General features: G+C 42.7%; 1 protein-coding gene across 7 annotated transcripts in view; it reads left to right on the forward strand.

Annotated features, from left to right (window-relative positions):
* The window catches only part of RARB (retinoic acid receptor beta), a 324,329-nt gene that overhangs the window by 173,670 nt on the left and 136,770 nt on the right, over positions 1 to 13,889 (forward strand). Inside the window, exon 1 of one of the 7 annotated variants that reach the window (XM_046919124.1) lies at positions 8,442 to 10,830. The exons of the other annotated variants lie outside the window; for them this stretch is intronic. Within the exon in view, the coding sequence (XP_046775080.1) occupies positions 10,722 to 10,830 (109 nt within the window). The 5' untranslated portion in view covers positions 8,442 to 10,721. Of the gene's footprint in view, positions 1 to 8,441; positions 10,831 to 13,889 lie in introns of those variants that run through there. 7 annotated transcript variants of the gene reach the window in all.

Here is a 13,889-nt window from a genome sequence, read left to right on the forward strand (position 1 = left end):
ATTTCACTGCGCTCTGTCAAAATTTGTTACTTTAATCAAATCACTGGTTTATGAAATACAGATTCCTTTCTGATAAGGTATGCCAATGAAAATTTCTTGTTGAAATCCAGGAGACGCATAGGAATAATTGAATTTTTTCCACGTTAAATACAGTAAGAGTTACACTTCTGTTTCTGATTTTCTTCTTGTCTTCTTCTCCTCTGTATATTTGGTATTGTATCTGTAAATGCAAAGTACCAAGGAAAAGCTGGCACGCTAGATATTTTTCTGTTCCATTCTCTGGACTTGAGGCATACTCTGCTTTGCAGATTGGACGTTCTCCCCCAGGCTGCTGTTTGTAGAGCATCGTCTCAGCCTCTAATTGTGTTGCCTTCTTCTCTTCCAGGAGTCCATTTGCATACAGCCACTTTTTCACGCAGTTTAGGCAGAAGACTTGTGCTTACAGGGCAGCATTTCTCAGTCCAAGTCTTGGATCGCTGATGACCCACTGACACACAAAAAGTTTTCCTTCTGACCCAGCATAACATGTTGGGTTTTTTCCTCAGCTGCACACTCTCCAAGTTGTTTTGTTGCTCATGGCAGAATGATTTTACAACAGCACTGTTGCTGTTAAAGAACGTTTTTCTTTGTGAATATGTTGTGTGCTTTTGAGGAAAAAAAAAGATGCCCCTGCAGTGCTGTGATGTGATGTACAGGAATCCTGCTAACCAGTAATTACCTGCAGAATAAGAAGTATATCGGTGACAAAATATAACAGAGCTGAAGCAGCTCACTGTGATAAGATTTTTTCAGATTGTAAAATATTCACAGCTGAAGATTGTGTAATAATTTCTACCATATTCACTACAGATTCTTGGAGAGCCCTAAATCTGGTCTGGAAGTTTGACAGATGCGGTACGTTTGCGCGGCGGATTTTACCTACTGTGGCTCCCTGTCGTCCGAGTACAGATAAGAAAGACCTGTGAGATTGTTAAATGGGAGCTTCACCTGCCAGTCTGTACTGCGGGATCTCTATAGCAACCAAACATAAATCAAGAAAATGGCCCCTTTTGTAAGTTGGTTAATAGGCACAACATGCTTCTTTAGAAAATCCAACTATTCTTTCAATAGACTTTGATTGAAAGTCAGCCTTTTCTACAGACACATTCACATTCACATCTAGTAGCAGCTTGTATGGCTGTCCAAGGTCTAATTTATTACCCTTTAAAGATTGGGCAAAGAAAAAATGGTTCTCGGAACAATGTTTACATTCAGAGGCATAAGCACAGTGCTACAAAAGAGCATCCTTTTGTTCTAAACCCAGAATATTAATCTTTAACCTACTACTTATTTCAGCTCCCCCTGCTTTTATTTGGTTAGCCACATTCTTCCCTTGTAATTGAAATCTTAACGATTTAATACCTTATTTATTAGTGGTGGTGGGAGAACGGATCTCTGTGCTGTTGTTTTTCCTAAATGTTGATACGTATTGATACATTCCTCAGGCTCTTCTGTCAGCCCTGTAAGCCTCTGTTCCTGAAAAGGTTTCTGATAGCAGAGATGGGCTCTTCGACTGCTAGCATTTCTGACACAGAATTTTGGTATGTTAGCCAGGGCATTCCGGTGTAATCTCCCTACTTAATTTAGGGCAGTTGTGTGCTAGAAGTGTTTGTAAGAGAGATTGCACTCAGACCCTTATAAACATCATGGGAAAACATGCACATGCTATCCAGAAAAGAAGAAATTAAATGTGAAGGTGTTTTTATGAGAGGGCTGGAGTTGACTCAATAGCCAAAAGGTAGATTTTCCTTCGTAGGAGAAAGAAAACATTGCAATTCCCCTTTTCCACTCTGGCTGTGAAAATAAAAGTACATCTGGTTCAAACCCATTGCAACAGGAATTAACCCCTTTCCTTGCAACTAAGACAGCAAACATGGAAGAAGCCATGAGTGGATTTTGTGCCTGCAGCTTGGTGTGTGCAGGTGTAGCACTTTGGTCGGGCAGCATATGAGGAAGGGATGCACTGGTAGGTTTCCATTGGCACGGTCCTGTCCCTGGGATGCAGGGGATTCCTCTGAGGACAGAAGCAGAGAAGGGGAATGGAGCCTTTCAGGGCAGGAGGGGTCAGGCAACGCTGCCATCTTCTGAAAGCAAGCTGGAGAGTATTTGGGGAGCAAAAGTGCTTGAAGAGAGCAAACAGGAAGCTTTGTGCAGCAACAGTGCCCCTCCAGAGTCTCCTGATAAAGACACTTTTAAGCATTCATTGTCACAGATGTGCACAGCACACAGCGAAGTTACTGCCGCCTGCTTCAGGTAGAGGCCCAACACAGAACTTGGCTCCTTGGTCTGCTTTTCTTCTAAAAGGTTTGCCAAGGTGTGGAAAGTTGTGTGTGAATCCATCAGCTTGTGGGTACTATTTAGACGTGCCTGTCCCTTCTGGATTTAGTGTGTGATGTTATCTGGGGCCTTCAAATAACATCCAGTGATGTAAGGAAGCACATGCCTGTCACAACACCAACAAGCACCAGAATAGTTTTCATCCCTCTTGTTCCTTTTTCTGTGCAAAAATATGATGTATGTTCGCTTCATCATGTTAAAAAATAGGTATGCAATATGTGTCCTGGATGTCCTTACGTTATTAATTTCATCAGTAATGTCATAGCAGATGATGCCACAAGGTCCTCAGACTGTGGGCAGTGCGAAGCTGTAGCCTGCAGTCCATTCTCCCCCAAAAGAACTGTAGGAAGAGAGCAGCACCACTCATGTTGTGCCACACGGAAAATGATAACATCTGTAGGCTGCTTTAGAGTAATAGGCGTATGGGGGATATTTCCTGCCATGTTGAGGGAGCTTTCATTTCGACTCTGGTGCACAGAGCCTACCTGCTACACAGTGTGGCAGAAGGGATGGTCTGCTTTGTGCTTTTAAAAATCTTGTTTTTCAGAAGCGGCCACAATTCTGAGCGCCTGGTCAAGTGTGTCTGTCTGAAGGAGATCAGAAATCCCTTTCGGAAACCATTTGTTTTTGTATTTTACATATTAAAACCAACACCTTGCTATACCTACGTGGCCTCCTGGGAGGATGGATAACGCGGACCCTCACACCTTAGGGCAACAAGCTCCTGGCATGAAACTCCATTAAATCAGCAGTTGACACATTCTGCATTTGTTTCTGCATTTTGTTTTGCCCTGTGGAGAGTGTGTTACAGCAGTCTAATTCTGAGTTGACAAAAATGTGGATAAACTGTGACAAGGTCTGCATGGAAGGGAATAGGTCATGCCCTTTTCACCAGTCTTGAGCAGAGGAAGTGCTCGTGGGCATGACCGCTCCGTAGGTACCCAGGAGTCGTCTGCAACCTAATATACTGATTTTTAATCTCTTAGGAACTGACATCTTGTTTTATTAGTGGTAATGACATAATTTTCCCCAGCTTTTCCAACTGTTTTCTTCGTCTACACAGCTACCATTATCTCAGTCTCATCTAGACTCAGGGGCAGAGTCCCAAATGAAGAAGATGACGTGAAAAACGGGGTTTGAAAGTAAAGCGCAACCATAAAGCATTTGTGATTCTTTTGTACTTCTGAAGCTTCCCAGTGAAAGTAATATTTTGTACCTAATTTTTTTTTTAATGCTCCAGTCTGGTCCCACATGTGGGATTAATTAGACAAGACAAATGGCTACAAGGAAACTCATCTCTTTCTGGGAGGTTGTTTTCTGATGTTGTCATCCCATTATTTCCACTTTTCAGTTGCTTGTTTGAATGAGTGATGGACTCAATCGCTTCTTATGTTTGATAGGCAAATACAGCACTCCACTTCGCTAGTGTGTGTATATGTATGCCTATGATAAACATTCATTTTTAATTTACTTTGTTTACCTTGAGAGCCTGCCAAGAAGTGATTCAGATATTCCAGTGCAAAGGGTTTTTCTATTGTGATGCAGGACAAAGGAGTGTTGAGCATATGCTCTTTCTTCAAAGAAAAAAGAATATTATTTATTTGTGCAGCTACAAGAGTGCTGGTTTTCCTATGTAAACACTTGCTTGATTTTGTTTGTCACAGAGTCTACAAAATCTTCTGTGTTTGAAAAGAAAAGTTTTGCCGTACAATTACAGGGCAGTTCAGCGCAGCGTGCTAACGCCGTTGCTCTCTGCATATTGCTGTGCACTGAATATTACAGTTCTCATCCATCTCATGCTGACAGCAGTTTGCTTTGGGGTAAACACTTTCCTAAGGGACTAATTCATGAAAAAAAGCCTTTTGCAACAACGTTCAGTCCTGCAAACAGCTGCATGTCTCGCTGTTGCCTCAAAAAGCAGTACTGAACTCCTTGAGGGCTGCCTTTTGTGTTTGGGTGAGAGTTTAGGAAGGGCTTTCTGCCCAGCTAGAGATGTATCTCGATGTCACTGGGACACAGGAGGTGAATTGCACGTTCTGTACATGGGTGTGCAGTGGGACTTGAGAAGGTTGCAGATTTAGGAACGTTTGCACAGCAAGTCTGCCTGAAGCCATCTCAATGGCTATCACCTCTCCTGGTGTTTGTAGTGCTTCTGTCCTATTCTAATGTGGAGCATCCTCAGCACTGCAGACCCAACTTCTTTCTGTCCAGAGTTTATTTTGAACATTTTTTCCTGTAAAACATATTTTGGACCATGTTTCTCCAAATATCTATCTATCTATCTATCTATCTATCTATCTATCTATCTATCTATCTATCTATCTATCTATCTATCTATCTTTTGCTCTTTCTTTTTCTTTCTTTCTTTCTTTCTTTCTTTCTTTCTTTCTTTCTTTCTTTCTTACTTTCTTTCTTTCTTTCTCTTTCTCTCTTTCTCTCTTTCTCTCTTTCTTTCTTTCTTTCTTTCTTTCTTTCTTTCTTTCTTTCTTTCTTTCTTTCTTTCTTCCTTTCTTCCTTTCTTCCTTTCTTCCTTTCTTCCTTTCTTCCTTTCTTCCTTTCTTCCTTTCTTCCTTTCTTCCTTTCTTCCTTCCTTTCTTCCTTTCTTCCTTTCTTCCTTTCTTCCTTTCTTCCTTCCTTTCTTCCTTCCTTTCTTCCTTTCTTCCTTCCTTTCTTTCTTCCTTTCTTTCTCCTTTTTTTTTCTTTCTTTCTTTCTTTTTTTCTGGAAATGAGAAGCAAATCCTTTCTTGTCTTGCATTGCAGTGTGTACCTGGAGGACCAAAAACAACGCTCCTCAGAGTCATTTAAAAGTTGACTTTAATGTGACCGTTGAAAGTATCCTGCAGTAGTACAGCTTAGTTGCTTGCTATTGCTGAGAGAAGGAAGTAATCTTTGCTTTGAGAGCATGGAAATTGATATTGCTAATGTCTGATACCAATATTTATTTAGAAGACAAAGGTTGTCTGGGTGACATTAAATCTCCCAGTTGTATACCAGTGTGGCAATGACATTGTATTGCCTGGAAGCCAGTCAGGGTGCAGCAAAGCAACAATACTTCTTGATAAAATCTTCTGACTATAAAGACTTTCCTGATATAAAGACTTATGAAATGATGGCAATAAAAATAATACATAAATTGGAAAATAAATTTGTTGCCACAGCCAATCCCACTGTCATTTTCTGTGATTATGGCATTCATGGACTTCAAATAGAAGTTTGAATTTGGGCTGATGGTTGTTTCTTCTTGCTTGACACAGGCCTGGCTTTACACTGCAGACTGCTTTTTTGCACTTTCCCTTGGCTTATCTACCCAAGAGGTTATATAGCAGATCAGTAATGTTTAGTCAGACTGAAGAAAGGCTTCCTTAGTGTATAGGATAATAGCTTTTTCAAAAAAGATTAATTTCACCTTTATCTGGTTAAGTTCTATGAAAACCTTTATTTGAGTGGTACGTAGAGTTTTTATGAACTGTCCCCAAGTGTCCATTAAAAAATGCCATTACGATTTGTTCAGCACAATTAAGGAAGAAGGTTTCTCTGAAAATTAAAAAAAATGTACTGTTCAGTAACTGTAGGGACACTGCAGTTACTTTACCGTGCTACAAACAAAGTGATGGATGGAGGGGAATGGTGACGTGTCTTTTCATTTACATTGATTGGGGAGAATTTCTATATAAAGCCTCCATTAAGGTAGGCATTGGAACAAGAGCTGCTGGAGAACTGAAGAATGCAGGTAATTTTGAGAGAAGATTTTGAGACGTGTATGCCAAAGACGTGAAGTGTTGAGTCCTAGACTGAGAGTGAGAGTCTGATCTGCAAAAATGCAGCAGCTCACTTTTGGTCTGTTCTTCTCATACTCTGAGATTTTGTAAAGCTGCAGTATACTATTGTGGCCAACCACAGGCTGCAATTTGGAGTCAAGTTTAGTAAATTTCCCTTGGAACGTTTGCTCAATAGCAATTATTGTTTAAGTAGGAGTGTGATATCGGAAAGATACAACAGGGTAAAATTTTGATATATTTTCTTCAGATAAACCAGAAGTATCTAAAACAAAAATCCATGACTAAATTAACAATGAAGTGAAGAATTATGTACTTAGCGCGTTTTGCTGGGAAGCCCTAAGATTCCCATAGGTTATTCACTCAGCCAAATATCAGCAAATCCATAACATAAATTTCAAGTCTATTCTACACTGAAGAGGTGAGAGTAATTCATTGCCATTGCTGTTATGTTTTCTAGTTGCTCAGTTAATCACCTTTCTTTCTTTTCTTTTTTTTAATATAACAGATCGCTGTGGTTACAAGTCAAATAAAAGCCTTCTTCTATAAATGACCTATCTTAGCATATACTATTGAGGATTATTTTGAAGGTCTTGTATGCATCTTGTTCTTCCTACTTTTCAAATGTATTTATAATATCAAAAATAATTTCTGCAATCTTAGTTACTGCAATCCAGTTTTTCAAATGCATAAATATTTTTAGAGGTGGGATTGTTAGAGCCATGATCATCTAAGGAAAAAGTGAGGTCAAATTTGCACAGTTTTTTGTTGTGTGGTACTGATTGCCTTCCAGTGGCATTAATGGTTGTGGATGCAGAAGAATTTAAGGTGAAGCTTGCTGCCACTGGTGTGGGGGTCTGTTCTGAAAGTAGTGCATTCTCAGCTGCATTTTGTCACATGTGCATCCTTGAACAACAGCAAATCCTCTATTTGGAAGAATAGTCAAGCTTTTCCTTGATTGTTTTGAGTTTGTGTAGGAGAGCACTTTCTTTTCCTGTTTCAGGAGACACCACGGGCAGAGTCCTTCTTTTGCTGCATTAAAAAGTGAACAGGCACAACAGCAGATAGGTTGGAATATTTTGCCATTTAAAAGTCTTGTGATAATAACTAGCCCGTAGTGATAAGTGCAGTAGTCACATGTGGATATCACCAGTGCTCCTGAAGCCACCTCTTACTTCCATCTCTCTGAAGTCCATGCTAGAAGAAGGTCTGGGCTTGGTACACTGGGTCGGGGTGAGGGGAAGGCATCTCATCTGTCCTGCTATCACAGGGGGCTTGGTCAGAGAACAGCTGATGGCATGGTGCTGGGGTGCACTCACACCTGATCCTGCAACAAGGGATGCTGGTGCTGGCCGGAGGAGCCTGGCCGCATGTGTGGCAGGGCCAGGTAAAAGTTGAATTCTGCTCTGGCTTTCAAATAATAAAAGTAATAAGAAAAACGTGCAGATAAATCGTGTCATTGGAAGTTAATTAGAGAAATGTGGGTAATATTACACCCACAGCTCTGGATGCTGAGTGATACTAAAGCAGATGTTTCACTCAGGGGACACATAGAGGAAGGCTAAAAACTGATTAGTTAAGGAGAAACCACAGTAAGTTTAGTATAAATCGCTACCAAAAATAAATTTGTTGCAAATGTTTATTTTGCTTGATTGCCTTTGATATGTGTGTACTTGTTAGGGAAGGGAAAAGGAGTTGCCTGCAAGGAATTAGGAAAGTGACATGGTGGGGGAATTAGCCTGCCTCAGATCCCCGTCCTAATGGCTCCAGCTCCCTTTTGGTGCAGCCCTGGCTGCACATCTGGCCGCCAACTTGGGCGGCTGCTTCTCATTAGCGCTCTGGCCCCATTGCTAGAGGGAGTGAGCGCCCAGCAAGTCCTCTGCCTGGCCTCTGGTCAGAGTGGGGCCGAGTCCAAAGGCGAAAAACATTTCAGACTGCCTGAAACTGCTTTTTAAAACGATTTTCAAGCCATCCTTCTTGCAAGAGGTGTGCAGAGAGGAAAAGAAAAGGTGGATGACACCGTGCACGATGCGCTGTGGTCATTTTCCAGGCCGGACCCGGTGAGGGACAGCTTTGTTGGCCGTGCAGCATGGGAAGGAGCCGACAGATTTACTGTGGAGATGAGTTAGCAGCCTCCTCGCAGCGTCGTGAAAGGAGTTTAAAATGTTTACGTTGCCCCCTCCTCCACGTACAATAAATTGTTACCCCAAACAATCGAGAATAAAGCTGGGAAAAGCCCTGGGTCCCTCTCAGGAAGCGGCAGGGCGGCCGCGGTGCGCAGGAGCGGGAGGGCTGGGTTGGCGGGGCCGGAGGGAGGCTGGCGGGCGGCCTGCCCCGCAGGAAGGCCGCGCGTTCCTGTCCTCTCGGTGAACCTGCCCGAGAGGAGCGCGGGAGTTATTGGGTAATCAGGGCTTGTCAGCACCTTGGTTATGCAGCGCGGCGCGATCCGATAATGTGAATGGAACCTGTAATAGCGCTGATGAAAAGCACGCCGGTTTGAAAAGGGCCGTGAATGATTTTTTTGTTCATTTTCTGTTTACATGCGATGCGTTATTGATGTCGCTACCTGCTGATACGCTGGCTTGTTTCTTGGAAAAACTGGGGATTATTCATTATTTTAAAAAAGACGGGCAGAGAAAGGGAAGGAGGGAGGGAAGGAGTGAAAGAAAGAGCCCTGTTACGTGAAGAAAATTGCATTCGAATGCTGCAACTGAAACATATTGATTTTCTGGCACAGACTTTTTAGATTAAAAATGCCAATACTAAATCCTTTCATGACCTATAGTTCATATGAAGTTCACGTGTCATTTACTATTATTCTGGAAAAAGCAGAATCTTTAATGAAAACACGATTTGAAGGAATGCTCTGCCATCCCATCATTTGCATGCGGTAGTAATAATACTTGATTAAGGGCTAAATATGCTACCAGGGCGGAGGTTTACGTTTTTTTTCTTTTTGGTAAATTGAAGTCCATTTATCTTTTTTAATTGCTTGCTTGTGTTTACCCTCATCTTAAGCTTTATACTCCCTTTCTTTTTCTTTCTTTTTCTTCCTTTTATTCACTCTTTGTGTGACGATAGGCAATCAAAGAAACTCATTTTTCCCACCGCTAAGCATAAGGATCTCGCTTCAGATTTTATGGCATTCAGGGGATCAATGAGTCAAAATGCTATTTTGATCTGCAATACTGCAAACATTTCTAGTATAAATTCCCAGAGATGACCCTGACTTCTCTGGCTGTTTTTACCCTTTCCTAATAGAGACTTTAAAGGTACTGATGTTGTGCTAACGTCAGGTTGGAAAATTTAGGGCCGAATTCCTGGCTCAGGTGATTTCAAACCCTTGGCTATTTCCTGCATCTAACACGTCTGTATTGCATTTCAGTGTCTTTAAAAGAGGACCTTCCCCTCGGGAGGGATGTTGGGAACAGGGATGGGGCTGCTGTGGCCCTGCTGCCTCCATCAGCGCTGAAGGACATGTCCATCTCTAGGCACTGCTCCCTCGCTTCAGTCTGTGCTGGGCTCATGCACACTTCTGAGTGAGAGGTTCTTCACACAGGAGCTCTTTTGTATTTCACCCCAAACTCCTATAACTCCCTATTGTGTGTGTCTGTAGTCACTCAAACAGGCCCAGGATAGCGTATTTATCATCATTCAGTGCAGTATGGATCTTACTCAGGAAAGCTGTTGAGCACTTCCTTATTTAAAGAGGGGCAGAGGAAATCTGGGTGATAAACGTATTTACTTTTCCACAGGTTTGTTTGCCAGCCGGGCTCGCAGGAAGTTACTCTTTAAATCTGATCAATAGACTGTTTCTCTGGGAAGGCAGAGGAGAGGGCCTGGGTGCGGTGAGCACTGGAGAGAGGCGCCGGGCACTGGGGCCTCTTTGCCTTTCCCACCATTCTTCCATAGCTTGCGCACTGATTAAAGTCCCTGTGGATACTTTGGGAGAGTAAAAGGCTCATCTGAGGCACTGGAAGAGAGGAACAGAGTTGCTGGAGGACATGTCTATCTGTAAAAAGTCGGAACGTGTTTTTTTTCACTGCATACTTTATGGAAAAATTCCCAGTGTTTGCTTTCTTTTGAGGATCTTGAGAACGCTTAGGCTTTGGGCCTGAAGGTCCCTGTTCACTATGAGGAATGTTCAGTGCAGAAACCTTCTCCCAATGTAAGGAACTGGGAGCATTTCAGTCGTCTTGGCAGCTTTACCTGGTAGATAAGGCTGCTCAAGCTTCTTGGCTTCCAGTCATGACTTCTGGGAGAACTCCCAACCTGAAAAGCTTACATCTCTGTTTTAAAACTGTGCTGGTTTAAACTGGGACAGAACTAATTAATTTTCTTCATAGTGTCAGGTATGATGCTATGTTTTGGCTGCAAGAGGAAAGCAACATTGTTAACACACCAGTGTTTCAGCTGTTGCTGAGCAGACCCAACCCTATTTCAGTTTCTCAGCTTCTCATACTGTCCTACCAGTGAGGGGGACTGAGGGAGTTCGAGGAGCTGGGAGGAGACAGAAGCTGAACAGCTGACCTAAACTGGCCACCTGGATATTCCACATCATGTGACATCATGCAAAAACAAACAAACAAACAAACAAAGCCAAAACAGCTTGAAAGACTGTGGGGAGTTGGCCTGGGAAGCAGCCATTGCTTGGATACTGGATGGGCATCGTTAGGTGGTGAGCTACTGCTTGTGCATCACTTCTCTTTTATACATATACGTGCATATATACATATGTTATTGTCATTACTAATATATTGTTTCTTCTTTTTCTGTCTTAGTAAATAGTTTTTATCTCAATTCAAGAGTTATACTTTGCTGGGTTTTTTTCTGATTTTCTCCCCCATCGCGCTGAGAGGGGGAGGAAGGTGAGCAAACAACGGTGTGTTGCTTAGCTATCTGCCGGGTTAAACCACAGCAAGAATATACAATGTCTTGTACAAAAATACAATCAGTACTTCTCACTAGTAAGCTCACTTGCTAAATGTGTGGTATTCTTGCATGCAATTAATATTATGGAGCCCTGTTGTGGTGCCTCGGACTATATGTCTGCCTTCTCATACCTCGCTGTAGGCAGGCTTCTCTCCAGCCTGCAGCTTGACAACAGGCTTGAGTGGGGTGGCAGCAGCTGAGCAGGCATTTGCATGGCACGAGGCATAGCTATTAGGATGTGATGCTCAGCAGGGCCAGGAGCCTGCCCGAGAGCCAGCATAGCAGCATGCTTGCCTTTCCATGCCATGGTGGCAACCAGGCCTCCGAGCAGCCCCGTCCTTACTTAGTGTGGGCAGCCCTGGCCCAAGGACAACACACACTTTGTCTGCCTTTGATCAAAGCATGTTATGCGACCGGTTTTTGTTGCAATTGCTTTCATCTACCTCTTCCGTTTCTTCTCCCAGGGAGGGATAAGAAAGAGGGAGAGCACCACTCGATCAGCTTGCGCTCTGTGAACGTACCCAGAACAGAACAATGTTTTTCTTGGCAGGACTCTGCAATGGCTGCCATGACTCAGGAGTGATCAGAGGTCCTCACTGTGCACCATTGTCTATTTTAATGCCAGCGCTGGGAAAAAAGAAAAAAGAAAAAAGAAAAAAGGAAAAAAAAAAGCACTTTGAGGATGTCAGATACAGGTTACACTTAATTAGTTATTGTGTTCTCCTGCTTATGTTACTGCATTGTTGTAATTTTTTGGACACTGAAAACAGAAAAATGTTGCAATTAGCTACATTCAGACATTTCAGAAGTTACACAGAGACACAGAGTAGCTTTTCTGCAACATAAGATACGGGTATTAAGTCTCACTGCCTCCAGACTGGTCCGGAGCTAGGAAAAATGGTTCTGCTGCAGCAGAAAGGGCAACTTCTGTCTCTCATTGAATTATGGAAAGATAGAGCCCTTGCCGCTCCTAAGCCTACCAGCAGTGCAAGTGTGAGCGTGACACTTGAGGGGAGCACATCACACTCGGACTGCTTTCTGCGTGCTGGCAGCTCGCAGACGTGACTCGCTAGCTGCAGCCCTGACAGGGGGGCAGAGCGCAGCAGAGATGGGGAAGAAATTCAAGTTCATCTGCAGTTTGCCTCTGAGGCTCCTGTCCTTCTTTAGACAGAAATTTACAGTGACTTGGTTAGATGCACACCTTTCGTTTCTCCTTTCTGCTCCTGTATCTCACATGTGGCTGAACACAAGAGGCATAGGGAGCAAGGCAAGAGCAGGCAAGCAGAGTGTCTCACGTCCTTTGCACTCTCAGCTGCTTGCTAGAGATCTCTGCCCAACCCCTGTGGTGAAAGGTTATTGCTGGGATTTGAATTCATCTGTTAATATATACAGATTTTTGCTACATGTTTATAAAGATGGGATTATTTGTTCAGCAGTGAATGTTACACAAAATGTTTACTTTCTCTTCCAAAGCACAGTCATTACATTGTTCTTTTCTTGGTGGCACCATCACAGCTTTTGTCAGTCAGAGGTTTCCGAGTGAAAATAAATTGGCCAGGTGGAGCGTATCTGGTCTATTGGGAAGCAGGAAGAACATTTATACTAGAACTGAGATTTCTTGAATTCATCCTGCCCTTTAATGCTGTAGCTTTAATGCTATAAAGTAAAATATGGAGACATCAATGGAAAGCAGGCTTCTGTCTTTACTCTCTTCAGATGCCCATTATTTTTCTGAATGCATTTCATGCTTTTGAGGTAAAGCAAAAATTCTTGTTGAAATTGTCTCAAACAACCTGGATGTTTTCCTTTATTTCGGTAAAGTTTTGTGCAAGGCACTGGAATGACAGCTGGGGACTGTGCCCCTTTGCCCCTCAGCCTCCATCTAGGCCAGCAGGATGGCTTTCAGAAACAGTGCAAATGACTGAACTCGGTGTCGAGCCTTGATATTCGGTCTCCATGGAAGAAAAAAAGTTAGGCACTAAGGAAGTAAAGAAAATGATGTAAATAGACCTCCGGATAAAGCTCATGTAACAGAATAATTGGAAAATGGAAGATCCAGTGTACGTATCTGCAGAGGCGGCTAATATGCCCCCTAGGAAATTAATTAAGAAATGTAAGTTAATACTAATTATTTTGGAAGCATCACAGAGAAACCGAGCGTTATAGAGAATTAAAAGCAATAGGTAAGAGCAGCTACACCAGAGGCATCTAGTTCTGAGTGTAATTTATGTTCCTGGCAGTAAAACCAGGAAAATACATGGAGAGTAATGGAATTTATGAAGTAAGCAGCATGGCTTTATGAGTACAAAGACGCACTTGTGAAATGTGTGCATAGCATACCTCAGTGTTTCGTGCAGATGATGTCTGATGGCCCCTTGTGCCCTGCTTCTCCTGTGCTGGGCCAGTGATTGGCCCTGATCTGCAGAGACCAGCGGTCTGCGGTGCTGCATCCTCCTGGTAAAAACAACCATGTGCTTCAGCACCCTTCTGATGCTTGGAGAGCATTGATTCTGAACAATGCTAAATTGTGTTTTCGAATCTTTGGGATTTTCTTCTTGGTTGGGAGTCAGGAAGTTGCCAATGGCATATGTGGAGACATTACGTCTGGAGAACTAAGAGACAAAGAGGCTTTTCCCATGGTCACTGGTGAGCCCAAAGCTGAAAAGGCACCGGAAAGGTTTGGATGCTTTGTGTAAACTTCACCAAAAATGTAGAAGGAGGCTGGAAGGATTCTGGAGAATATTTAAGGGCCCCAAACTGGCTAACCAGCCAGCCGTGATGTAGTAGGATGTAAACATCAGGAAA

The sequence above is a fragment of the Gallus gallus genome, chromosome 2 (assembly GCF_016699485.2).
Source record: "Gallus gallus isolate bGalGal1 chromosome 2, bGalGal1.mat.broiler.GRCg7b, whole genome shotgun sequence".
NCBI lineage: Eukaryota > Metazoa > Chordata > Aves > Galliformes > Phasianidae > Gallus > Gallus gallus.